Raw genomic sequence first — 26,056 nt, 5'->3', positions numbered from 1 at the left:
GCGAACATAGCACACAACGCACTTCGTTTATAGTGGGAATATTTTAGGGTTCCGTATCCAAAGGGTAAAAACGGAACAATACTGTCTCCGCTGTCTGTCCGTCTGTCACAGGGCTCTATCTCTTGAATCGTAATAGACGTAATACAAGATTAATCGCCGCTAATTTTCTTTGAATATACAAAAAGCTTCTCTTGTTTATCATAAATCACCTTTGGACATACACTTTTTACTTATCCAAACAGTAATCAACATTCCTAATCATCTTCACTGCGATATTTGTGAGCCAACCAATAATTAAAGACTGATGCTTCGAAATTTCGTCTATTACCGGTTCCGGCGAGAATCTTTGTACCATGGCCTTGTACTTGCCCGGTGTCGGATGGACCAGAATTTCGTCAGATAAACGCAACTGGTATATAAGCGACCCGAGGACCCGGTCGCGACACTCGGACGCTGCAACCTCAACATGTACACGATTTGGGTGCGTACCTTGTTATACACTCTCAGTGTAAATTACACTTAATCGTGTAATGTAATTTTGTGTAACTTACACTGAGTTCTGTGCAGTGAAGTGCCCGTTGAAAGTTCGCGGAGAGTTAAATAGATTTTGTTATTCTATCTTGTTTTCGTTTTTACTTGAGTTTTTAATTGAATTAAATTTCGGTGATTCTGAATCTATAAATTATAATAATTCATGATTAGTTTTATAAAGTGACAAATATCGACATTCCACGGGAACTTTACTATATAATGTAATTCAAGATAATTGTGTTTTTGTGCTTCATAACGAATTTAATTTGAAATACGCGTAACGCGATTGGTTTAAGTGTGCGCTAAGCGAGAATAATAATTTACTAATTACATATTGATGTGAATAATAATAAATAATTAAAAGTTTTAAATTACGATAAGTAAACGTTAATACATGTATGTGATTTCGTGTAATTTTAAATTATGAGTTGGCAAAATTTTAAGTGAAGATTTCAAAGAAACTATTTCATAAATTTGATACAAGAATTATTTAACACAATGTTATTATATCGTTACATAAGGATCGATCGGTTTGATACTACGAAATTATACGAATTCGTAACAGAAGTATACTATATTTATCGTACTTAAGTTCTATATTTGTATAGTCCCATAAAGTCAAAATTGCTGACTTTTAAAATTATAAAATAAACTTTTTTAAAGCATAAAAATAATTATTTTTAGTAATGAAGTAAAATATGAGCTAAATAATAATAATAACAACTACATATTATTGTAATTATACATACGTTTGCTAATGTAATGTAAATGCAATTATAACTCATTTATAAACGATTAAAAAAGCATAACACCTTTATCATTACGACCGTGAAAAAAATCACCTCAAAAAGTTAAACACCGTAGATACCAAACCACTCGTCTGTATATGGTGATTAATTGTTTTATAGAACTATTAGAGGTCTATAAATCGTCTCGCTTGATACCTCGGCGTTAAAACCAGGGTTAAAGACTTAACGCCCACTCGCCTATTGTTACGTTATCGGTAAAATAATGTTGGAATTTATAGGATTCGTACGTATTCTTAATAGTTAATATAAGATCGTCATTATTTAGCTCGGTATAGTTATTTAATAACATTAAAATGCTTTAATCTATTTAATAACCGTGCAAGATCTTGGTAATCTATACTTATACTTATATCTATACTAATATTATAAAGAGGAAAACTTTGTTTGTTTGTTTGGTTGTAATGAATAGGCTCAAAAACTACTGACCGATTTTAAAAATTCTTTCATCAGTTGACAGCTACATTATCCACGAGAAACATAGGCAATATTTTATATGAAATATATTTGATAAATAGATTTTGAGGCGATACAAAGTTTGCCGGGTCAGCTAGTATAATATAATTTAAGTGCCTTCGTCTGGAACTCGGATTTCTGTGTAATAGTTGAGATTCACCACAATTGGTTCAGCTACCAAGCTAGCATATGAAAACAGGCAAGTTTGGAAACTGATTTTTGGTCACAACAGCATTCAAAACGTCCAAACCAGGCTACGTTAAAAGAGGGTACGATTCGATCAGAGAGGTGCCACCGTTGCACCTATTTTCAGCGTGAAAGAATCCATTTTATACGCAGGTTACAGATGTGATGGTAGGCATGGTCTAATCAACAAGTTCAAAATGATATAAAATAGAGATAGAGAGAAAAGCTCCTAAAATATGAGATATATAATAGTGGTAGCATAAATAATAGAGGTAAAGTTCCGTGAACTCGGAAATTATTATTGTAGATTTCCTCATATTTTTAGATTCCTTAACTGATAATAATTTTTGATTTAGCAATAATATCCTTCTTATACATTTTATTTTGGTTATAAAGTATTGAGAAATATTTTTCTATATGTCATTCTGAATTGAATGATCTATGTCTGATATTTAGGACCTTTATCGCTATTTTTCCCATTTGTGAACTAGTTGACTTGACTAGCAGTGAATAGTAATCATCGGGATCCTATACATTAATCTTATATATAAAATTCTCGTGTCACAATTTTAGTTACCACACTCCTCCGAAACGGCTTTACCGATTTTCACCAAATTTTATATGCATATTCAGTAGGTCTGAGAATCGGCTACTAACTATTTTTCATAACCCTAAGTGATAAGGGTTGTCCACTCTTAACATTTTTTTATTTATATTGCAACACAACGTTTGTCGGGTCAGCTAGTATCATATAAATACACAAGCTTTTTGGTAGTTGGTGGGTGTATTGTAGACTTTGTACGAAAAATGTAAAAGATTCAAAACAGACCTCATCAAAACTTTAACACTTACTTATAAACCAAAAACTGTTTTGGCCGTAGTAAAAGCGAACCTGAGGACTAAATTAATAACCAAACGTAAAATTTTTGGTAATTAATTTAAAAAAAACCGTAACGTGATTACGTTTTAAGCATTAAATTGTGTAAAAGTCATAAATAATCAGTAGGTCTCCATTTACATAAATTATACTCGTAGATGCGTTGGTTAAACATCTTTATACTAATCTTTTTACTAATTTATATGTTAATCTTTAATCAACGCATGATCAGTTTTATGTAGCTCTAATATAACTTGAAACCCCAGATAAGGCTTACTTATCTATAGGTAAGCCTTATCCAAACTCTCAATATCTTCGTCGGTAACCTTTTCACCTTAGCCACTTCTAATACAATCCAAAAATAATACTAATAATCCGTTTGCAACGTTTTTTAATCCGGATTTTCCCAACACAAAAAATAAACCTAGGATGTGATTTTAACACACGGATGTGTGACATACCTGTTACATCACACTAGTTTTTTTTCTCTTCTTGGAAAAAATGCTAGACATATAAGCCACATACTTGACATTCAAACTTCGTGTACAGCCGCGTATAAAGTAGCTAAGAAAATCAACACTAAAATATTTGGCGTTGTTGGTTACCAGCTAAATAATGTACTGAGTCGAACAGCGCATATTGTGGGTTCCGTACTATTTTTAGTCACTTTTAGTATTTACTATCACAGCAGCAATATAAGTACAATTGAAGTACGAAATATAAGGTCATTCGGTTCATCTAATAATTCAAAAATACTTAAACCGAAAAATCCCGCTTACTTGTACAGTACATACATGAACCCCCTTTATTTCAAAACTATTTTATTTTAGATTATGTCATTTTTGCGGTCAAAGTAAACCACACTCTGTAAAAAATTCAATTATATTGATATATATTACAGGCATTCATTTAAGTAAAGGTGGTAAAACTATTTGTGGTTCGACTCCGGCGGCACCACCACCACACCTATTTCTGCCTCTTAACAGCAATGTTAAGTGCTGCTGTGTTCTGGTTTGAAGGGTATGGTAAGGGAGACATTCTTTTGCGAGGGGTCCAGCTCAGTCCTCAGGGCTGCGAATCTGTGACCGATCTGTAGTTGATCACAGATGTCCATAAGTGGCAGTATCCATTTACCATCAGGTGTACTGCATGCTCGTCTGCTACTCCTATATTATAAAAAAGTCATAGAACCTGTGATAGACAACGGAGCATTTATAATAGGACCCCGTTTTTCCCCTTTTGATACGGTGCCCTAATTAGTCGTTATTATAATAGTTACTCACATTTTTAGTATTTCGACTGACCAATATAATAAAAATAATAAAACATTATATGTAAAAAAATATTTTAAAATATGTTGTGAAGTTTATAAATAATATGTGATTAGTAGTTGTTTATAACATTTGCTGCGCTGAATTAATTTATTCACTTGATATTAGTATGTAAATTATTTCTTTAAAATAAAACAAAACAAGTAAATAAAATCTATAACACAAAACCGGATCCTAAAAGTTGATAAAATAAACTGAAATGTAATTAAAAAGATAAAAAGTTAACATTTTCTACTGATGCTGATTTATCATTATATTTTAAAGATTTAATCAGTATTATTATCTATAATTTATTACAAACGTGTAATAAATTTGGCATAAATGAGTAGGTATTTATGATCGAAAACCATTTTTATTCTAAATGTGTTGACATGATTTTATTGACTGCCAGGCCTTAAACACAAATACACAATATTTATGTCGCGTTACAACACAAGGCAGTATAGTGATATTTTACGATTCACTTCGTAGATTCCCACGACACGGCTTCGTGTCTGCGTTATTTATTTTAAAAATAATTTCGATCATTTATGATGACATGAATCATGACATAAACGTATCTACGTTTTTCACGTACTTTCGAATTGGTACTTTCTTTAAAACCATGTGATAATACATTTTCAATATGCACAAAGTTCAATTAACTAGAGATTCATCTTAGAAGTTCAACCCGGACTGAACTGATATCAAACACCGAAGTTAATACCACTAGGCTTTCACCGCCTAATCCTTTCCGCTTTGTCGTCGATTCCCTATTCTCTCTAAACCGCCTTCACTCCCTATGGTTGCCTAATATTTCCCATGGAAAAATGTAGAGTATGCAATGTATGTTTCAATATTCTGTAAGAATATCTCGTCAATCCGCCGACTTTTTGAAGTTCGAGGATACAAATATGAAATAAAGATTTTATATTTAAATACTAACAATAAATCGTTAATTCGGAAATGTTTATTAACAAAAACATGATAGCCTGTCAATAATAATAAATTAAACGGGAAACAATGATCCGGAAGTTACTCAATATGAACGCCGGCGAGTACTGAGCCTTTTTTGTAAGACGTATTTTTGTGTAAATTATAGACATCGGCTGCAAGCAATAAATTTACCAAACCTTGATCCTTCGTACTACCCGGAAATGTTTTTTTGGTTGTCATATGGATATAGTTCCATAATGTCAAGGTGGTTGCAACATCTCTATTTTTGTTGAATCTACTTGTGGTAATAACATCTCTCATATATTATTGCTGTCGTATTATTACTACTATTGCATTTATTAGTCGTTTATGTAATCAATGATTTATTTTATTTTGGATGTGCTTCGTTTGATCTAATCAGACATAATAATGACATATAAAGTTATAGTATATACAATATGTATATACTTAGGTACTGTACGTTTTAGTTTTAACCCCTTCACTTCGATTGTAATAATATAATCGCATATTGTGTTTTTTACTAATCGGCCCACAAAAATTAAAAGAAACATTATTAATTAGAAGGTTGTAATGCTCTGTTACTCGACTCGGGCGGCACATCACCTCAGCTCTCTTTGCCTAATAAGATAATGGTAGAATGTGGTTAAAGAAACGTACTTTTCCGAGGCATCTCAGATTATTCCTCAGGGGGGACCTAAAATAAAAATCAAATCTTGTCTGGGTATGACAACAGATTTCCATGGACTATCCTATGGATCCTATATTGTATAAAAAGGTACATCTTTTTTTGTAATTAACTATTTAAAATTTCGTATCATTAAATACCAATTTAAAATTTTAAGGAACTCATTATCTCCATAACATAAAAGAAGGCTGAATATCACACCCTTTTTTTTTTGTTGACGAGGGGGAAACCTTCAAAAGGTACCCGATGCCTTGGGTGCGACACAGGGTTATGTGGGACTCTAACCGCACTAAAACCCCCCCGGTGGCCGTCCTCAGCGCTGCGTAGAGGACTCTGGGATCTCCAAAGGAACGCAACCGGAGTCCTCTTAGCGCATTACCCCGTCGGGCTCCGCCCAGGTGAGCTTATCGCTCACCGCACCGTCTGGTGCGTACGACGGTATGCGACCACACATACCGCCGTCCTTCCCGGGGCCGTTGGTTGGGCGGTTCGAGCTCCCACTCTTGCCACCCACGACCCCAGAAGCCCCCTTTTAGTCGCCTCTTACGACAGGCAGGGGATACCGGAATATCACACCCTACTCATTAATTTATATTTTATCATGAAACGGATGGAACCTTTGCCATGAAACTACCCAAAACCACATCCATGTAGAAACAGGTGGCCGATAAGGCAGGCCACAATATGGAAAACTCAACAGCACAATTTATTTTTGAAATAAATTACTTCGATATAAAATAGTTAATTGTATCAGGCGTTACTTTGCGGAAATCCATGCTATTAAGTTAACATTAAAACTATTTCGCAACAATCCGCTACAAATATGTATGATGGTAATTTTAAACCATGCAGTATGTACCACCCTCCCTCCCTCAAAGGATGCATGCAGATGCAAAAATTAAAAATATACACCACCATACATACCACCACCAACACGTGTTTCGTTGGATAACGATGTAAACAGCGTGTCTAATATGAGCGCCGACTTCAGAAATATGTACTAAACCAACATTTATTTGAATTATTTTTTACTTTGTAGTGACATAGAAGTCGGTTGTATTTTTTTTTTAATTTTTTTTCAAATAAAACTGCATGCAACTCTTTTTTTACAATCAAAATAGGGTAGCCCTTTAACACTCCGGTTGCGTTCCTTTGGAGATCCCGGTGTCCTCTACGCAGCGCCGAGGACGGCCACCGGGGGGGTTTTAGTGCGGTAAGAATTCCACATAACCCTGTGCCGCTCCCACGGCATAGGGTACCTTTTGAAGGTTTCCCCCTCGTAACCAAAAAAAAAAGGGTAGCCCTTTAAAAATTCCCTTCTGCCCAAAAATAGCCCTCTGATAACTACGTTAGAACGCTTTATATGATAAAAATAATTATTAATGTTTCCACGTGTTTTAATAGCTTCCGATTATTGTTTTAAAACTTAATTTGACGTGTATAAACTTACTCGTATTTAAAAAAAAAAAACAAAATTATTGTTCAACGGAAATTACTTCAAAATGTATTATAAAATTCCATTAATAGAACAACTTAATAAAAACGCCATACAAACGCAACGCGTACTGAGTCGCCGATGTATCATCTGCCTTAACTGCGTTCACGGTCAACCGGCCGAAAGTTTATTATTGAGCCGAACGCATCGATGACATTACGTCAAAATGTCAAGTTTATACACCGCATTAACACAATTATGTAACTATCCTTGTACTATCAGTTTCGTGGTATATTGCGTAAGGATCGATGACTCGATGATTTGGGACAATGACATTTTTTCAATATTTGACGTGCTGTTTATATCATAATTTGAAGGTGATTTGAATTATGATGTATTTTTTATGTATATAAGTATTTTTGCAATTTTGATCTGCTCATCTACTACTGAAGCTGACTGTACCTTTGAAGTGGCGTCGAATATATGATGAAAATACTTATTTTTTTTATATAAGAGTAGCAGACGAGCATGCAGTCCACCCGACGGTAAGTGGCCACTGCCGCCCATGGACATCTGTATTCAACCCCCGATAGGATTAGATATTCCTACCTGAGGTCGGCCACAGATGCGCCGCTACCCCTGAGGACTAAGCCGGAATGTCTCGGAAAAGTCTGTCTCCCTTACCACACCCTTCAAACCGGAACACAGCAGCGCTCAACACTGCTGTTATTAGGCAGAAATAGGTGTGGCGTTGGTGCCGCCGGAGTCGAACCACAAATGGTTCTACCACCTCCAAATATTAAAACTATAGCTATACTATATTGTTACTATACTAGGTAGCGATAGTCACGTAGACTATATTGAAGCTTAAGCTCCTCAGCTTAATCTCTTTCCACTTGGGCGTCCAATTTAAATTTTGATCAATCGAGGAGCGATTTGATTTTATTCGAAAAATAATGATAAATATAGTCGATGAGCAGTTTAACATCAGTTTCGTCTGTTGCGATAACAGGGGGGCTAGCCAAGTTGACATTCTACAGTCGCTTGCGCTGTAGAAACGCTATAGAAACGCTAAAATGTATGAAATTATCAATGATCACGTGATCAAAATAGCGAAGTAGAAAAGTCGTAGCCAAGTTACACGATAGAATAGAACGCTAGCGATTCTACAATGCCCATGTCATTGCTTTTTTCCATACAAATGACAACCTTTGACAACCTATTGACAACCTTTTGATTTTTTTGTCAAATTTGTTAGCGAAGCGTATTCTAAGATAAATGTCATAGTGAGCGATCGCGCCGACCCTGTAGAAAACGTAAACGCTAATAAAATGGCGAATTCTGTATCAGCTGTTTGTCACTTCACTACGCGCTATCACTGCATTATAGACTTTAATTACTTTTGATCATTTGAAAATGTATACCTACTTTAAATTTGTTGAAATTTGAATATGGCTCTCTATAACTAGTGTATCCTAAAATATTATAGAAATGAATTGCACGGACGTTTTTCTATTTTAAATTAATATGAACATATAATACAATAGATAAGTAGATATGATAGAACTTTGAGTTATTCCAGTGCTTAAATAAAAATATTGTCTCAGTTTAACTGTTTTATTGAATCATTATTAATCCTTCTCATAATAAATTTACTTGTAACTAAACAATTTATTTAAATCTTAAAAGAAAAATATAATATTAATATCCGTATCCTTTTTTTCATTATTATCTCCTGTTTCTCTGCAATCTCCCTGTCTAGGCATAAAGCTGGTAGTTATGAGGTTTATTTGTTGAGATGGCATGTATGGTATACACCCAGTGACATACCCATTTATAATTATTGCCTCCTCGGAAGCCGCTCCTACGATGGGAGAAGATCCTGAGTAGCTCTCCTTTTGATGAGCTTAAAAGTGCGGGTGGATTTCATAAGCTCACTAGCAAGCCCATTGGGGTGTCCTTATATGACGAGTATATGATTTTAGTTTATTTGTCACTTCCTCTTTCCCTGTTGTCTCTGCGGCATCAGCTATTATGCGAAGCATTTTCGATTGGAAGCGTTGTGTGATGTCCAAGTTTGAGTTGGATGCGGTTCTCCAAAGCTTAGATCCATATGACCATATCGGTTTTAGTATGACTTTGTAGTAGTCAAGTTTGTTGCTGAAAGACATTCGTGCCATGAGCCAGTAAATTTTACGAAGTTGGACGTCCAGATATTTTCTTTTGGTCACATCACAAATTACATGCAATCGCTGTTACTGTCATTAGTAATATCGCTATAAACAATAATTTGTATGCTCTTTGTAAACAATCACCAATCACCATAGTTACCGTTCATAGACATTATTAAGTTTAGTTTTTGCAAATAGTTTTAATTAACAAAATACATGTACTATAAAATATGGTATATTTTTTATGTATATTATGATGTTATATTTTAATATTACTATTAAATAATTAATCATTACCATGTAGGTATTTTGGCTGGTGTAGAAACCAGACGATATTGTATTTGACGGCACATTGATATTAAATGTGATCGCTAACCATATACTTATCGTATATGTAGAATGAAACTTGCTAACGAATAGAATAGAAAACGAATAGAATGCAAAGTTTGTAACATGGCTAGCCCCCCAGTAAGATTAGACGCTTTTCAAGCAATCGTAGCCAATAGTTGATCGGCTTTGACGTCATGATTTTGGTATTTTGGTAGACAACTTCCTCTGTTAAGCCTATAAAAAGGGATATTGATTAATAAGTGTATGAGTTAAATCATTTATTTTAATGGTATATTTTTCTATTTTATTTTCTATACTCATACCTAAGTCATAGACTTATTTGCACGATATCAATATTAATGTCGTTAAATAAGACTTTCACATTTAAAATAAATAAAAAAACAGAAAACTATTTCTAAAAACTGGCCCTGCTTAGATATTTAACTCGAAACACTAATGCGCGGGAGTTTAGAAAATAAAGGTTAAAATTACCCATTTTTTGAATTATTCGATCAAGAGGTATTCAGATCGAGCTACATAGAATTATCGTGGGAGTGGAAAAGTATTTACCAAAGTTCAAAATGGCTATCTAGACATAATACTTAGAAAATAGCCTCTCGCCAATATTTACTGTCTCGTTGCCAAAAAGGATGACCCGAACACAAACCTTTTTTTTGGCATTGCATAATTCTCACGAGTGCATCAGCATATTTGCCTGCAGAATATTGGGCAAAGTTAAATATTTGTAATACCAATTGATGTCAAGATATAGACTAACGAGCTGCCTGTGGCTTCGTTTGCATCTGTACCGTTAGCATGAGTTTTTTAAAAAATCACTGTTTTTGTTTTTTACACATTTCCCATATATTTCCAATCAGTTCGGATACAGGCCGCTGGGGGCGCTGATTGGAAATGTATGGGCACTCCTAACAAGAAAATGTACCCAGTTTTGAGAAATGAAATAGTTGCGTAAAAAAGTTTTGCCACGTCTCCGTGCTAAAATGTCCCTAAAATATTTGAAATAATTATTTATTTATTACGTATTTTACGCATTATTAGTTATTTATTCTTAAATTTTCTCTAAAAATGTTTTTATTTGTCAAGAATTCAAAATAAGAACTTACTAAAATAAGCCGTTTGTGGCTTTATTCAATTTCAAGGCGGCGAAGTATCTTTACTAATCTATGGCAAATACGCAACAAATATAAAAACAGTATTTTTTGTAAAAACGTAAAAACTCATATTAAGGGGTTTGTAAAGAAATCTTATTTTTCGTATTAATTTTCATAGCTGATTTACAAACGTCAGTAACAATCAATCTAAGCCAATATTTATCAAAAGAATTTTGACGATATTTAGCTATCTAAATTGTCGAATTTCGAACTTTAGCAGTCTAAAATTCGTTAAGATTGATTGTTGCTAATGGTTCTTAAGTACAAATAAACTATAATATAAACTTATACACATACCTACCTATGATTTTAAAATTATTCAACAAATTAGGTTTAAAAAAGCAGGACGTCCGAATTTTTTGTAATTAATTTATTATATAAATAGTAATTTAGACACGTTTTGGCTCGCCTAATATTTTTTTATGAATATATCACAATGAAATACATTTAAAGCCGTTGTTATAAATTCGAAATTTTCAGTAAAATTATTTGGAGACAAACGGATAGACAAACACTAAATTACAAACAAGTTACTATACATTATTTTATTTGAATTGACGTTGACGTTGCCAAACGTATAAAATATTTTTTCTTCAATTTTGTTAAAATTGTGGAATTATGGACTGAAATTTTACCCAAAAGAGAAAATACGAGTGAATAAATAGTGCGGAAAAACGCTATATGGTTTTGAGAATCTCATATTTTGAAAAAAAAAAATAAGAAAACATACCACTGAATGTCGATTTTTTGTGCAAAGGTATTTAAGAACAGTGAGAGCAGTGCAGATGGCTCTAAAAAGCCACATCAGTGCCAATACACTACCAATGATGTACTCTTACCAAAAGTTCCTCCACATTTTGACCTGGAAGTGCATTTTGGTTCAGTCTCTGTGATAAAGACATTTAGTGTTGTTGTGTACATACATGCTAATTACTGTCTATTTTAATATTAGGTACCAACAAATTTTAGTCTTATTTTTCATAAATAAACATAGTTTAATTTTTCTATTCATAGTTTTATTATAATTGTATCATTTTATTAATTAATTTTAATAATGTTATTTTAAAATTAGGTAGTATAATTATTTTAGATTTTATATAATTTGAATTCATGTCGCAGGTACCTGGGCCAAGCAATGCATCGGGGTTTTGTAACCATTCTGGCGACACGTCATTTGATTTCCTTCAATGCCCCCACTGCTCTCAAATTAAATACTTCAAAGGTCGTAGAGGCCTTAATATTCATATTAGCAAGTGTCATAAAGCTTCCCAATCCATTAATACAATTTTAAGTAATTCTTTAGTTGACTCACCTACTCAATCTCTTTCTGATCAAAATTACAATGAAGAGCCTTTTTGGAAATACATATTTGTATAAATTAAAAACCTCTACTCCAATTGTGAAACGCATTCCAAAAGGTGCTCGTATATCCGTTGCAACAAAATTGTCACATTTAATTAATAGGAATTATAAAGGAAAATTCTACACATTATTGGGAGCAGTATTTGACATTTTCTTTTAACATTTTACATGCCGCTACCGATCCTTTAACAAAAAAAACCTCTATCACACAAAAAATTAAAAATAATTGCTTGAGATCTAATTTTAATAATGTGTTAGAAACAAAACAGCCACTTCGTTCATCATCCATTTTTCACACCGTTAAAAGGAAAATTAGCGACGGAGATATTAAAGGCGCTTCCACTCTCCTTTTCTCAAATGATGTTGTCGCCCCCGATTCTTCAGAAACACTTTCAGCCCTTCGGAGCAAACACCCATCACCAAGTTCTCCTTTACTTCTTGGATGTTCTTCACCTTTAAATGTTCCTTCCCTGACCGTTTCGCATAAAGATGTTTATGGGGCGATTATGACATTCAAAAATGGCTCTGCTGGTGGTTTGGATGCCTTAACGCCACAACACTTTAAAGATCTTGTGTGCGGCGCGACCGGCGACTCCAAATTGCATGGTGCAAATTTATGCGCCCTAAAAAAGAAAGACGGGAGTATACGTCCAATTGCCGTTGGTAATACTTTAAGGAGAATAGCTTCTAAGGTATGTTGTAGGCATGTCCTCCCCACACTGGAAAAAAAGTTTCAACCTTTACAATTAGGTTTCGGTTCGAAGGGAGGTTGCGAGGCAGCTGTTCACAGCCTTAGAAGCTTTCTAATTAACGGTGGTGATGTTGTTCTGAAGGTTGATGTCAAAAATGCGTCAACTCTGTCGACCGTAGCATTTTGTTGGAAGAAATAAAAACAGTTATTCCGGAAGTTTACCCATATTTATTTCAATGCTACGGTGCTCCATCACACCTATTATACAGAAATAATTTAATTGAGTCTGCGGTCGGCTGTCAACAGGGGGATCCACTTGGGCCGGCCATTTTTAGTTTAGCCATTCATCCTATCATTTCGAAACTAAATTCCAAATTAAACATGTGGTATCTTGATGACGGGACTTTAGGAGGCGATGCTACTGGTGTTTTTGAGGATTTTAATTACCTTTTAAATATTTTAAAATCAATTGGATTGGAATTAAATTTTTCAAAATGCGAACTCTTTATTTCGGAATTGTTACCTGCTACTGGAAGAGAAATAGTTTTAAACAAATTTTATTCATTGTCCCCCGATCTAAAAATTGTAGATAAAAAATCGCTTCGTCTCCTGGGCTCTCCCGTATTAGAAGATTCTATTCCACCTTTTTTCGATGAACTATTATCAAAATTTGATATTGTTTCTGAACGTTTAGGAAAAATCAAAATTCACATGGCATATCAAATTATTCGATTCTGTATTTTCGTTCCGAAATTTACATATTTTTTAAGATGTTGTCCGGCTTGGAAATTTTTATATTTACTGTCATTTTTGGATTCTCAAATTTTGGGTACATTATCAAATATTTTAAATTGCAACTTAGATGATCGATCCTGGTCCTAGGCCTCCTTACCTATACGTTTTGGAGGTCTCGGGATCAGGAAAGCTTCATCGGTTGCTTTACCTGCTTTCCTGTCTTCTGTTCACAGTACGAGTTCTCTTTTTCAAAAAATTACAAATGCATCTTTAGGCCGTACAGAAATCTCGTACTGTGCGGAGGCTAGGGACGCGTGGTCCGAAGCTTGCCCTGGCGTATCCCCTCCTTTAGACTTGACAGTTCAAAGACTCTGGGACGAGCCGCTCTGCAGAAAGACTCATACTAGTTTATTAGACTCAAGTACATGTTCTGCTGAGCGTGCTCGTCTTCTGGCTGTTTCTGTCAAAGAGTCGGGGTTTTGGTTACATGCAATTCCGTCGAGTAATCTTGGTACAGTTTTGGATAACACGTCTTTTTCTATTGCTGTCAGCCTGCGACCGGGTTTAACTTTAAATCATCCACATTGTTGTCCTTGTGGAGTTCTGGTAGACCACTTGGGACACCACGGACTCTCTTGTCGGCGCAGCGCCGGTCGCCAATCGCGCCACGCTTCCTTGAATGATGTCATCCGCAGGGCTCTTGCTACCGTCAACGTACCGGCTCAATTAGAGCCGAACGGTGTTGTGCGTGACGATGGCAGGAGGCCTGACGGTTTGACATTGATACCGTGGAAGAATGGGAGGTGTCTTGTGTGGAATGCTACGTGCGTTGACACACTGGCACCGTCCCATCTTACGTTATCATCAAGGGCAGCTGGTGTTGTGGCTACCGACGCTGAGATACGCAAACTGCAGAAGTATGCAAGTCTCAGTAGAGACTACATATTTTTGCCGTTTGGCGTGGAGACAATGGGACCGTGGGGTTCTGACGCTCGATCTTTCTATAAACATCTTTCCAAGCGATTGATCGAGTGCACCAATGACCAAAGGGCTGGCGCTTACCTCGGACAGAGAATTAGCTTAGCTATTCAGCGGGGTAATGTCGCCAGTGTTTTGGGAACTCTTCCGAAGGACAACAATTTGGATGAAGCCTATTATATTTAATTATAGTTAGTATTTTTATAAAGTTTTTTATTTAGGTGTATAATATATATAGTTTAGTTTAGAATGTTGTTTATATACATATCTATAGTTTTATTAAATAACTACAGTTACTATACATATATCGTATTATGTGGTTTTTGAGGAAATCGCGGACATACAAACTTACACACATACATAGCGCTCCAATAGTCGTCTCTTACCACTATTTTAATGAATAAGATATTAGTGGAAACTTTACTGATATGTGAACTAGTATTATAACCTATTTTTAAGTTTCATGTTGTATTGTATGTTTCCTAAATAATACTAAAATAATTTAAAAAAAAAATTGGTCGAATACAGAACCACCTTTTTGAAGTCAGTTATAGAGACGCTTTTATGTGATACAGATAAAACATTAAATAAAATCTTTTATTTAGGATAACAACACGAGAGAACAACTTTTCTTCTTTTTTGAATTTTAATTATCAAGAAATCTTGCTTTGAATAGGTATATTTTTAAAGTGTAAAGGTTAACGTATCTTGTAGATACATTATAAATACTATCTTAAAAACCTGTCAGCTATTATAATATATCATGCATGGTTTTACAATTTTATCATAGAATCGGCTAAAATAACGTTCCAAAGTAGTTTGAAAATTAAAATGTTATTTTTTCAGTTACTATTATTACGATTATTATTAATATTATATTAAAATACTAGCTGACTCGGCAAACGTTGCGTCACCATATAATTAAAAAAGTGTTAAGGGTGAACAACCCTTATCACTTAGGCGTATAAAAATAGATAGTAGCCGATTCTCGAACCTACTGAATATGCAATTTGGTGAAATTTGGTGAAAATTGGTAAATCCGTTTCGGAGGAGTACGGTAACTAACATTGTGACACGAGAATGTGATTCCGTATCAAATTTAATTATCTTCAGATACGTAGATTTTCTTACGATGTTCTCCTTCAATACTACATTTGTTTTTATACATATAAATACAAGTACATGGTACATGCACATGGCATACTTGAATTCTGAATTTCAGCCTGAACATCTAAGAAATAATGCCTTTTTTAAAACAACTGGACTGTATTTGCTCATCCTGTATAATGCCTTCGAGTAATTATTACCATTTAACACTAGCGTATCTAATATAAAACAAAACTCATGTGTATTTAAATTATGTGTTAATTGTGTAGCAAACCCAATAGCCACCATATACTCGTATACATAGACCCCACGCTATATTTCTACAAAAATAAACACAATATTATACAAGTTTCTTAAATAACAAACACGTAGTTTATGCAAATTACTGTCGAAAATATTGGTCGGTTTCATGATATTTATTAGTATTTATGTTCGAGTAAAATTTATTTTCTAACGTTATCTGAGATCCGGGTCTATGTCTGTATACAAATATTAAATGTTAATTTGCGGTTTCCTTAATGGTGGATCCTAGTAACGTAGAGAATTGTACTGATTTCAAACTTATTTATAATGTTATAAAAATCTAGCCATATGGTTCTAAAGTGTATTAACCACAACCATGATTAAGCGATCCCAGACATCAATAGGGGCAGGTAGGAAGTACTGATGAAAACAAGTGAAGCTTGTGTTACGCTGATAAATTTATGACAGTGTATGAAGTCATTTTTCACGCTAATCTACTTACATTGGTATTACGTCACATTAAGGTATTGCATTTTACCTGAATTAGCTTTTATATAAAAATCAGTAAACATAAACGTATCTAGGTATGTATGTACGTATTGTACATATTTCAAATTATACCTATGTTACGTTGGGCGGTAAAATTTATCTGAAGAGAGTTTACTCTAAGCCAATAGAACGTTATATGCAATAAAACATTATAATTTAATATTTATTCTAATGAAAACTGCTAGTACTAGTACAAAACTAGCTGCTACAGTTCAAAAGCACTCTAGCTCAGTCAATACGCCAGACAAATCCTACCTAGCGTAATCCTACCTACATAACAACAGAGTTTGTTATAGTTACAGCGTACATTTCCAAAACTAACGTACTATTTAATCCATACGAACTTCCATCAAAACTAATGCAAATAATTCACTAGCGTCCGAACTGGCTTATGCTGTCTAGTTTCTATATGTTGCAGACCATTATTACAACTCTGAATGGCAACAAAGGGCTTAGGGTCTGCCCATACATATCCGCAAGCAACTTTAACTAGGAATAATTGGACATAGTTGAACGAAAAGGATCCAATCCATATGAAGTCTAACTACGTCATAAGAACGTTATAAGATACGTTATAAGAACAAAAACCCTGACTGCTTAAAAATATAGCTTGAAGTTACGCAATTCAGCGAATCCAGCGAAACCTCATGCTAAAATCCAATAGGGCATACCAAAGAATGAGACGTACCCACAAACATATGTATGTACAGTCAGATTCAGAAGTAGATTAGTAGATGAAGATTTTAAGGTGGTAGAACCCTTTGTGGTTCCTTTATCTTTTCAACTCTTATTTACACCCTTTATTAATAATAATCAATCTATCCAATGTTTTGCCTACCTAAGATCGACATTTTTTATTTTTTATAATATTGGAGTAGCAGACGAGCATGGAGTACACCTGATGGTAAGTGGCTACTTCCGCCCATGGACATCTGTAATCAACCCCAGATAGGATTAAATATTCCTACCTGAGGTCGGCCACAGATGCACCGCTACCCCTGAGGACTAAGCTGGAACGCCTCGGAAAAGTCTGTCTCCCATACCACACTCTCCAAAACGGAACACTGCTGTTATTAGGTAGAAATAGGTGTGGCGATGGTGTCGCCGAAGTCGAACCACAGAGGGTCCTACCACCTTCAAAACACATTTGATATTTGACGATTTCTTCTTACAATCTTCGGTAAATAAAAAATTGTTTATAAACGTTACCTATAACCGATTCGCATAGAAAAGTATTAACACTCCCTAAGTCCGCACACAAAGGCCGGTACCAGCTTTGTCTGCGAAGTCGAACCGTCATATTGATTTTAGCTTCAGTTAGATGGACCTAACCTGTAAGCGAACACACGGTAGAGGCTTTCCGGATTAAGTTTTCCTTAGTTTGCTACCACTAATTGCTGCGTGGCAGCTTAGAAACTACTAATAGTGTGTATACTCGTTATAGAAACTCGGCCGCTAAATACAGACAATAGACATGTTTCAAAATTAACTAGAAAAACAATTATTATCACATTCAACAGTGAAGTGAAGGAAAACATGATGAGGAAAAGTCTAAAAAAACTTCAAATGTCAATATAATCTACCAATTCCCGATGGGCCAGTGCGGTGAACAGTGGTTTGAACCCCTCTTACTCTAAGGCACACGTCCAGCACTGGGATAATGAAACTTAAAATGGGGCGACACTTTACATTACGTCTTTACACTCCAAATCACTTAAGAATTATCTCTATAGTGGGGCCACTGAGTTATTAAAAAGAATATAAAGCCCCAAGGCTCAGTACAGAAAATAGAATCCATCACAGAAATGTCCGCTTGACCTGGCATCAAACCTGTGGAATGTATATAATCTCAGCATCAAGTCTGACATAATACTTCATTGATACGTGCTAATTTTATTAATTAAAGGACGCAATTGACAAAAGTAGGCAAATCCATCATCATACAATGATCCACAACATCCGGCTAATCACACTTAAAGCAATGACACGTTAGTGTATTTCCCAATATTTTGGGAAAATACAAAACACATAGGGTTTTCACGCATGTATGAAATAGTAAAATATCATATGTGTATTAATTTTGATATCCTTCTAAGCTTGGGTCAGCCAAGTTAATTTTCATTTATGCTATTTTAATTTGGTATTTTAAGATGATGACTCACGTATGCCGTACCAACTGACGCGCAAAGGGTACCGTGTTCGATCCCCGGCCAGACAGATTTCAAATTCAAAGTTTTCAAATATTACAGACATTCATCGAACCTGTCGGTTTTGTGAAACGATGAGCGCGTTCGTGTCAAAATTCCTTTTTAATAAATAAAAAAGAAACTTTTTTTTATTTTAGCGAAATAATATTATTCATCGTTAAGTCTAAGATCGTAATCAAACCTTGTTTATTTTAATGAGAAAATACGTTAGTCATTGATAAAATTTACTTTAATCCGGCAGTAATCGGTATTAATAAAATTAACTGTTATCATAAACGATCGGCGCATCTAATTAACGAATTTCTATCAAAGTATTCTTAGTACGCCTTAGATTTACCAAAAGATGGCTTTCCTCAGTGGTTCATTGCTAGTCAAAGTTCGTTAACCCAAGTCATGGTCAAGTTACGTAATAGTAACAGTCTTTCACTTACTACGGTGCATCGTGAGGTAACACGGCATTTCACCTTGGCATTGTACAAACGTTTTGTTTGGCCAAATTATAGGTTTTGTATGCAATGAGCGCTGTTTGATGTGCCCATTATTACTTGTCGAAGCGAGACGCTTGCAAATCGTAAAGAACTCATGGGTATTTTAGTCTATACCTAAAGTCAAACAGTTTACTTGTCACAGCTAAGTTTGGTGTATCAAGTAAAATAAATAGTGGTAAGCTTTTACCACTTTAGGCATTCTATGATACAAGGTTTAATATAATTTACGTTTTGATAAGGTACCTTCCAAGAGAAGTGTTGTAATACAGGGTACATATATTAATCTGTCACTGGTGCCTCAATACCATCTCACGGACACCGCATTTTAGACAAAAACACGATGCATGCAAATGGATAATAAATATAATTAATAAAAGAAAACAACTTATTCTGTGTACTAATTACAAAATATAATCTATGGGTCATACATTAACATCTATCTTAACTTGATATTCATCAGCTCAAATTAATTTCATTGCGTCAAATCTTGCATAGGTATGTATTTTTGACTGAATTATATATGAAAAAAAAAATGTGTTATTGTAACCTGCCACGGAACGGCGGGGCAGGTATCCTAAAAGGGCTAAAGGGGGCTGCCGGGGTTGCGGGCGGCAAGATTGGGAGGTCGAGCCGTCCGGTAAGCAACTCTGGGAAGGATGGCGGTGTGTGTGGTCGCATACTGTCGTAAACACCAGACGGTGTGGCGAGTCCTGGAGCTCACCTGGGTGGAGCCCGAAGGGGCAACGCGTTCAGAGGACTCCAGTTGCGTTCCGTAGGAGATCCTGGAGTCCTCTTGGCAACGTAGAGGACGGCCACCGGGAGGGTTTTAGTGCGGTAAACATCCCACATAACCCTGTGTCGCTCCCACGGCACGGGTACCTTTTGAAGGTTTCCCCCTCGTAAACAAAAAAAGGTATCCTAAAAGCGTAAAAGGTATCCTCCCTAAATCGAAAAGTATGATCACATTAGCTACATAACAATTCTAAATCCGCGTAAACATTGACCTTGCATTCTTGTATGGTCAATATATTTATAATTGATTTTCAAAAATAATATTGACGCGATATATTTTATATACCAGATACTGAAACATATCTAGGCAAACTCTTTTCAAAAAAAATCTACGCTTTGCTAAAAACGATATTTCAATAAATGAGTAAGTATTACAGTAAATAAAGATTTGTGGAGTCACGAATAATACATTAGCACATAATTTATTTGTATACATAATTATTCTAATTGATCGCATTTACTATTTGTTATAATAATCACTTAAACTAACAGCTACTATATATTTTCGATAAGGATTTTTAATATCGGTTATAGTAAGTTGCGAATAATTAATTTATTTCGATAATTTTATTCATAAACATTAATACTTCATGCATTTTAATTTGTCAACACATACAGACAACTCGGTTTACTTACTCATAAAATATTAGTTGTACTTAGAAAATAAGATTTCTAAGTTCATTCAGCCATGTTATCATCAAATTGTCAAGATGTATAGTGTGAATAAATTATGATGATTACGTTTCCATTATAATCGAATAACGCTTCGTATCGGGTTATATTCGGCGATATGTTAAATAAGATCCGTATAATATTATATACTAGGTATGATTTCTTTAAGAACATAGGCTTCTCATGCGTTTTCCTGTAATACATACAGTTTTTCAAAATTGTTCTTCAAATTAAATGAACAAATTTCGTCTTCTTTCTTGAATAACTTTAAAAATATTTAGGCCTATAACAAAAATATATTTGAGATTTTAAGATCCCTACAAGCTCTTTTATTTGATATGCCACTATACAGTTTGCCAAATTTGGCCATTTGGCCAAGTTTCGTAGCAAACTGGTTGTGACGCATGAGTGATCCTATAAGGGCACCGTTTATAATTTATTTCGTACGAAACGTAAAAGCAAACCGTTAAACAGAAAGAAAGAAAGAAAGAAAGAAAGAAAGAAATATTTATTTTCAAATAATACTACAACATTATATGGCATAATTAACAGTAACATGATTCTCAGATCAGAACAATGCTGCAGTAAAATTTAACAAAAGGGTCCAGGATAGGGGGAAAGGGGAACAGGATAGGAGATCGTGAATTTACATACTAAGGGCATAGATTAGTAAAGATACTTCGCCGCCTTGAAATTGAATGAAGCCACAAACGGCTTATTAGTAAGTTCTTTTTTTGAATTCTTGACAAATAAAAAAATTTGAGAGAAAATTCACGAATACATAAATAATACTGCGTAATTTACATAATAAATAAATAATTACTTCAAATATTTTAGGGACATTTTAGCACGGAGACGTGGCAAAACGTTTTTACGCATCTATTTCAATTCTCAAAACTGGGTACATTTTCTTGTTAGGAGTGAGTAATCTTTACTAATCTATGACTAAGGGGATCGCCCATTGAAAAGGTTGGGACACACTAGAGTATGCTATTACGGCTCTAGGCATTCCTTGGAATATACAAGGTACCAAGAGAAGTGTTGCAACACCGACCAACAAGTTTGGACGCAACCGGTCTAAATAGACGTATTCAAACATAACTGTAGGGATTATGTCATTATGTCTGAGACCAGCGGACGCAGGTGAAAGAAATGAATAGACTCCAGATGCTAGATTTGCGTACTTTAGGTACTTACCATTCGTACCTGTTAATAATATCTAATACACACACCTTTCTAGGCAAAACTATTTATGCACAATTACCTGAAGTTCAAACTTTGAACTCGATGAATAATATCATGTTACAAATTCTACACATCAGCCTAAATATCTCCTTTAAATAACTATAACTTTCAAACGATAAATTATTGCCTTAGTATAAACCCATTACTGTCCCAACACTGGGCATTGGTATCAGATTTGTCTCAGATAGGTAAAATACAACACGTACTTTTTTATTTGTTAGTTTAGTCGTTTTAAGGACTAGGTATAGGTAGGAGGGTTACGTCACAGTATAAGGTATCTATACAGTATTGTAACTCGCCCCTGTCCTTGAATTATATACCTACATGGGCGCTGGGCGAGAGTTCACGTTAGGGCTACGCGCCTACAGTATATTAATTACGTCTGATATTCTCTAGTTTTTTTATTGTAAATATTATAATTTAGCCTTTGCATAGCCGCTCCTTAGTAGGCGAGAAGTTGACTTACCTTTTTATTTTAAAATTAACAAGTTATAATAAATAAGTTGCAAATTAGTAGGTATGAAAAGTGTATTTATAAATTGTTCATGTTCAACGAGAATAGCTTTTGCTAAATGATCATTCGCCCTATTTATTTATTTATGAATCCAGGTATTTTGCTCGGTAAAAATCGAAATACCAATCTTTTATAAAAGAAACAAATCATGTTGGTACCTGCTAGTACACACGCTATATAATTGTTTAAATAAAAAAACACTCCCTAAAAACCGTCACACTGAACGCTCATCCCGGCGGCACATTCGCGCCTGTTCGTACGCCGAGTGCATACCGAAATCAAGGCGCGTAGGTATAAGTTGCGTTCCGTGCGTGCGTAAGATAGAATACGGTATGGATACTTATACTGTGGTCACGTCGATGGACTTATTAAAAGTTTACTAGGAATTTATTTATTTCCTTTGTCTGTGCTAGGGAGTGTCTCCACGACGATGGAAATAAGACATCACAGAATAAGATTTCACAAGGATAATTTGTTCTAAAAACAAATAAAAATATGTTTTATCAAATTTAATGATGGTAATTGTACGAATATTTGTATAATTTGTACTTATAAAATTAAATCTTTTACAAACTTACTAATCAACTATTAAATTTTCATCCGATCGAACGAGATGTCAAAGCAGAGCGATTGTTAGCAAACAAAACCCTAACATTTTCTTGAATGTATTAAATAACTTGTTTGTCACCCATTCCAGGTGATCGCGCTCTCCCTGGGAGTAGTATCGGCAGACGTCGGTCTCGGCTACCACTACAAAGTACCGGAGACGTCGTACGGAGTGCCATCCCATCAGATCGGCGGCAGCAGGTACAGCTCTGGTCTCTCCAGCGGCAGCACCGTGGGGACCGGTAGTACTGGATCCGGCATTAGCTTCGGCAGCGGCTCCACTGGCTCAGGATTCTCTATCGGCTCCGGCAGCTCTGGCAGTGGCGTCACTGCCAGCCCTGATATCGGATATTCCACGTCTGGATCCAGTACCGGTTTCAACTACAACCAAGGCACCGGCAGTTTCAACTACAACACCCAAGGAACTCCAAGCGGTGCTGGATTCAACTATAACACCCAACCTGTCGCCAGTTCAGGCTACAACTTTAATGGAATCGCGACTGGCTCTGCGAATCAAGGTAGCTTCCAGGGATTCGCACAAAACGGTCAATCCGGCAGCTATTACCAAACTGGAGGTTCCGGTATCAGTGGCACTCAACCCAGCCAGCTAGGTGGAAGTGGCTATTTCAACCAATATCAAACTTCTAACGACTACCAATCCTCGGCAGTGCAGAAATACCAAGATTACTACAAACATGTAATACACCAACCACCTCAAATTTACAAACATTTCTACGTACACGCCGCTCCCGAAGAACCCGAAATTCCAAAACATCGCCAACCTATCGTCTTGCCTCCTCCTCAGAAACACTACAAAATTATCTTCATTAAGACTCCCTCCCAACCGGCTGCTGCACCTCAATTTATTCCTGTCCAACAACAAAATGAAGAGAAGACTATTGTATACGTCCTCGTTAAAAAACCCGAAGACGCCCAAAACGTCGTCTTGCCTAAAATCGAACCTAAACCACCTACGAAACCTGAAGTTTTCTTCATCAAGTACAACAACAAACAAGACTCCCAGGCCGTGATCAACAATATTGTGAACGACTACAACAAGGGAAGCGCCTCGGGTTCGTACTCTGGTCTAGGAACCAGTGGGTACTTTGAAGGTGTTAAGGGATCTGGATCAAGCGGTGCAAGCGAAGTGGTTAGCGGTGGTAGCAGCTCTAGCGAATTTGGTTCTTCATTAGGGCAAAGCGGACCCGGCATTTCTGAAGGCGCCTACGCTGTTTCTTCGACTGGTTCTTCAGGTAGCGCTTTCGGAGGAGTCGCATCTGAGGCGGGAAGCCAAGGGTCCGGCTCATTCAGCAGCCACTACACTCCTGGTCCAGCAGTTAGTTTGAGCACAGTTGGTTCTGAATCCCACTCGTCTGGTGTTGAGTTGGAGAGTATTTTCGGTTCGTCAGGCAGCGGCATATCTTCAAGCACTGTCAGCTCGGAAGCAGCATCTGGTTACGACGCAAGCGCGATCTCCACTAGTCAAGGAGTACCCCACGAAACATACGGACCTCCCAACTTCAAACCATACTAGACGTTTACATAAAATTACGTACGCAGTAACTTTTTTTTAGTAATGGACAAATAAATCCAAAAACCAAAAATGTTTTTATATTCCTTCCACCCACAAGAATTCAATGCATATTATAATTTATACTTGTTTTTCATAGCACACATTAACCTTCAAGTACATAAAAAGCTATGAAGATTTTATTAGAATTGTTAAAAGGAATACAAAATTACGATAAGCGCAATCTTGCTTGTATCTGATAAATTTGAAAATTACGGCGGAACTGTTTGTGGTTGACCGCCTATTACTGCCTATCTAAACTAATATTATAAAAAGAGGAAAACTTTGTTTGTTTGTTTGATTGTAATGAATAGGCTCAAAAACAACTGGACCGATTTTAAAAATTCTTTCACCATTCGAAAGCTACATTATCCACGAGTAACATAGGCTATATATTATATGTAATATATTTGATAAATACATTTTGAGGCGGCACAAAGTTTGCCGGGTCAGCGAGTATAATATATAAATACTAGCGGTGCCCGCGGCTTCGCCCGCATTTTAAGGAAATAATATAACATACATAAAACGGAAAATTGTACCTGCCTTGGAATGACAGTGGTGCCATCTGTCGAAAATTGGTCTTACCAACTCCCAAACCCTTGTGGGCTCTTGGATAACAACTTTGCTAAAGATCATCACTTGATCTAATGCATAGTTTCCGATTCTATAACTACTTACGAATTAAAAATTAATTACAAAAACCTTTTACCACGGACTAAATTGTGAATCTAAACCACAATCTCAAGTCCCCTTGAACACACACAACAAATTTCGTCAAAATCAGTCCAGTCGTTTAGGAGGAGTTCAGTGAAAGTGAAGAAATATATATATAAAGATTAACAAAATAGTATGTTAATATAGTACATATTTTCCCTACATAACTATAGTACATATTTTACCTTTTTGGCGGCTCTGTTAAAAGTTGGCGACACAAAGCTTTCATGTTTCACCGGAAATTAGATTTTATCTTCTTTGACTTGATAGTTTGCGTCATATCATCTGCTATAAGCTAATAACAAGATAAGCGGCAAATCTACCGAAAGTAAATTATTTCAAAACGTAAATGGAATTTTTCCTCATTTATACCCCTATGATAACTAATGTAACTATTGTTAAGTTTTTATTTTGTGCCATGTAATGTGAGGAGAACAGAAAGTCCAAAGCAACACAGTTAAATAAAAGTAGAACTCTGCCTGGTAAGCAAATTCTGTGTTCTAGGGTGGAAGATGACATAGGACTGAATTAATCCTCTGTGGTTCGACTCCGGCACCTATTTCTGTCTAATAACATACTTTTTCGAACCTTTCCAGCTTAATCCTACGACGACTTGAAATCCATGGGATGGGTAATTTGCTACTCTATTCAAATATTAAAAAAT

The 26,056-nt window shown here is 35.5% G+C and overlaps 1 protein-coding gene across 1 annotated transcript; it reads left to right on the top strand.

Moving 5' to 3' along the window:
* Positions 1-424: 424 nt before the first annotated feature.
* Positions 425-24,709, top strand: LOC140743265 (uncharacterized). The gene is made up of 2 exons (XM_073074416.1): positions 425-481; positions 23,197-24,709. Exons 1-2 carry the CDS (start codon positions 467-469, stop codon positions 24,637-24,639), a joined length of 1,458 nt encoding a protein of 485 aa, XP_072930517.1. The 5' UTR covers positions 425-466; the 3' UTR covers positions 24,640-24,709.
* The last annotated feature ends 1,347 nt before the right edge of the window (positions 24,710-26,056 follow it).

This window comes from Epargyreus clarus, unplaced genomic scaffold (assembly GCF_041222505.1).
Source record: "Epargyreus clarus isolate Ecla_fem2 unplaced genomic scaffold, WU_Ecla_fem_2.2 ptg000007l, whole genome shotgun sequence".
In the NCBI taxonomy this organism is placed as follows: Eukaryota; Metazoa; Arthropoda; class Insecta; order Lepidoptera; family Hesperiidae; genus Epargyreus; species Epargyreus clarus.
Note: the sequence above shows the minus strand (reverse complement) of the source record. Positions and strands in the feature narration are given on the sequence as shown.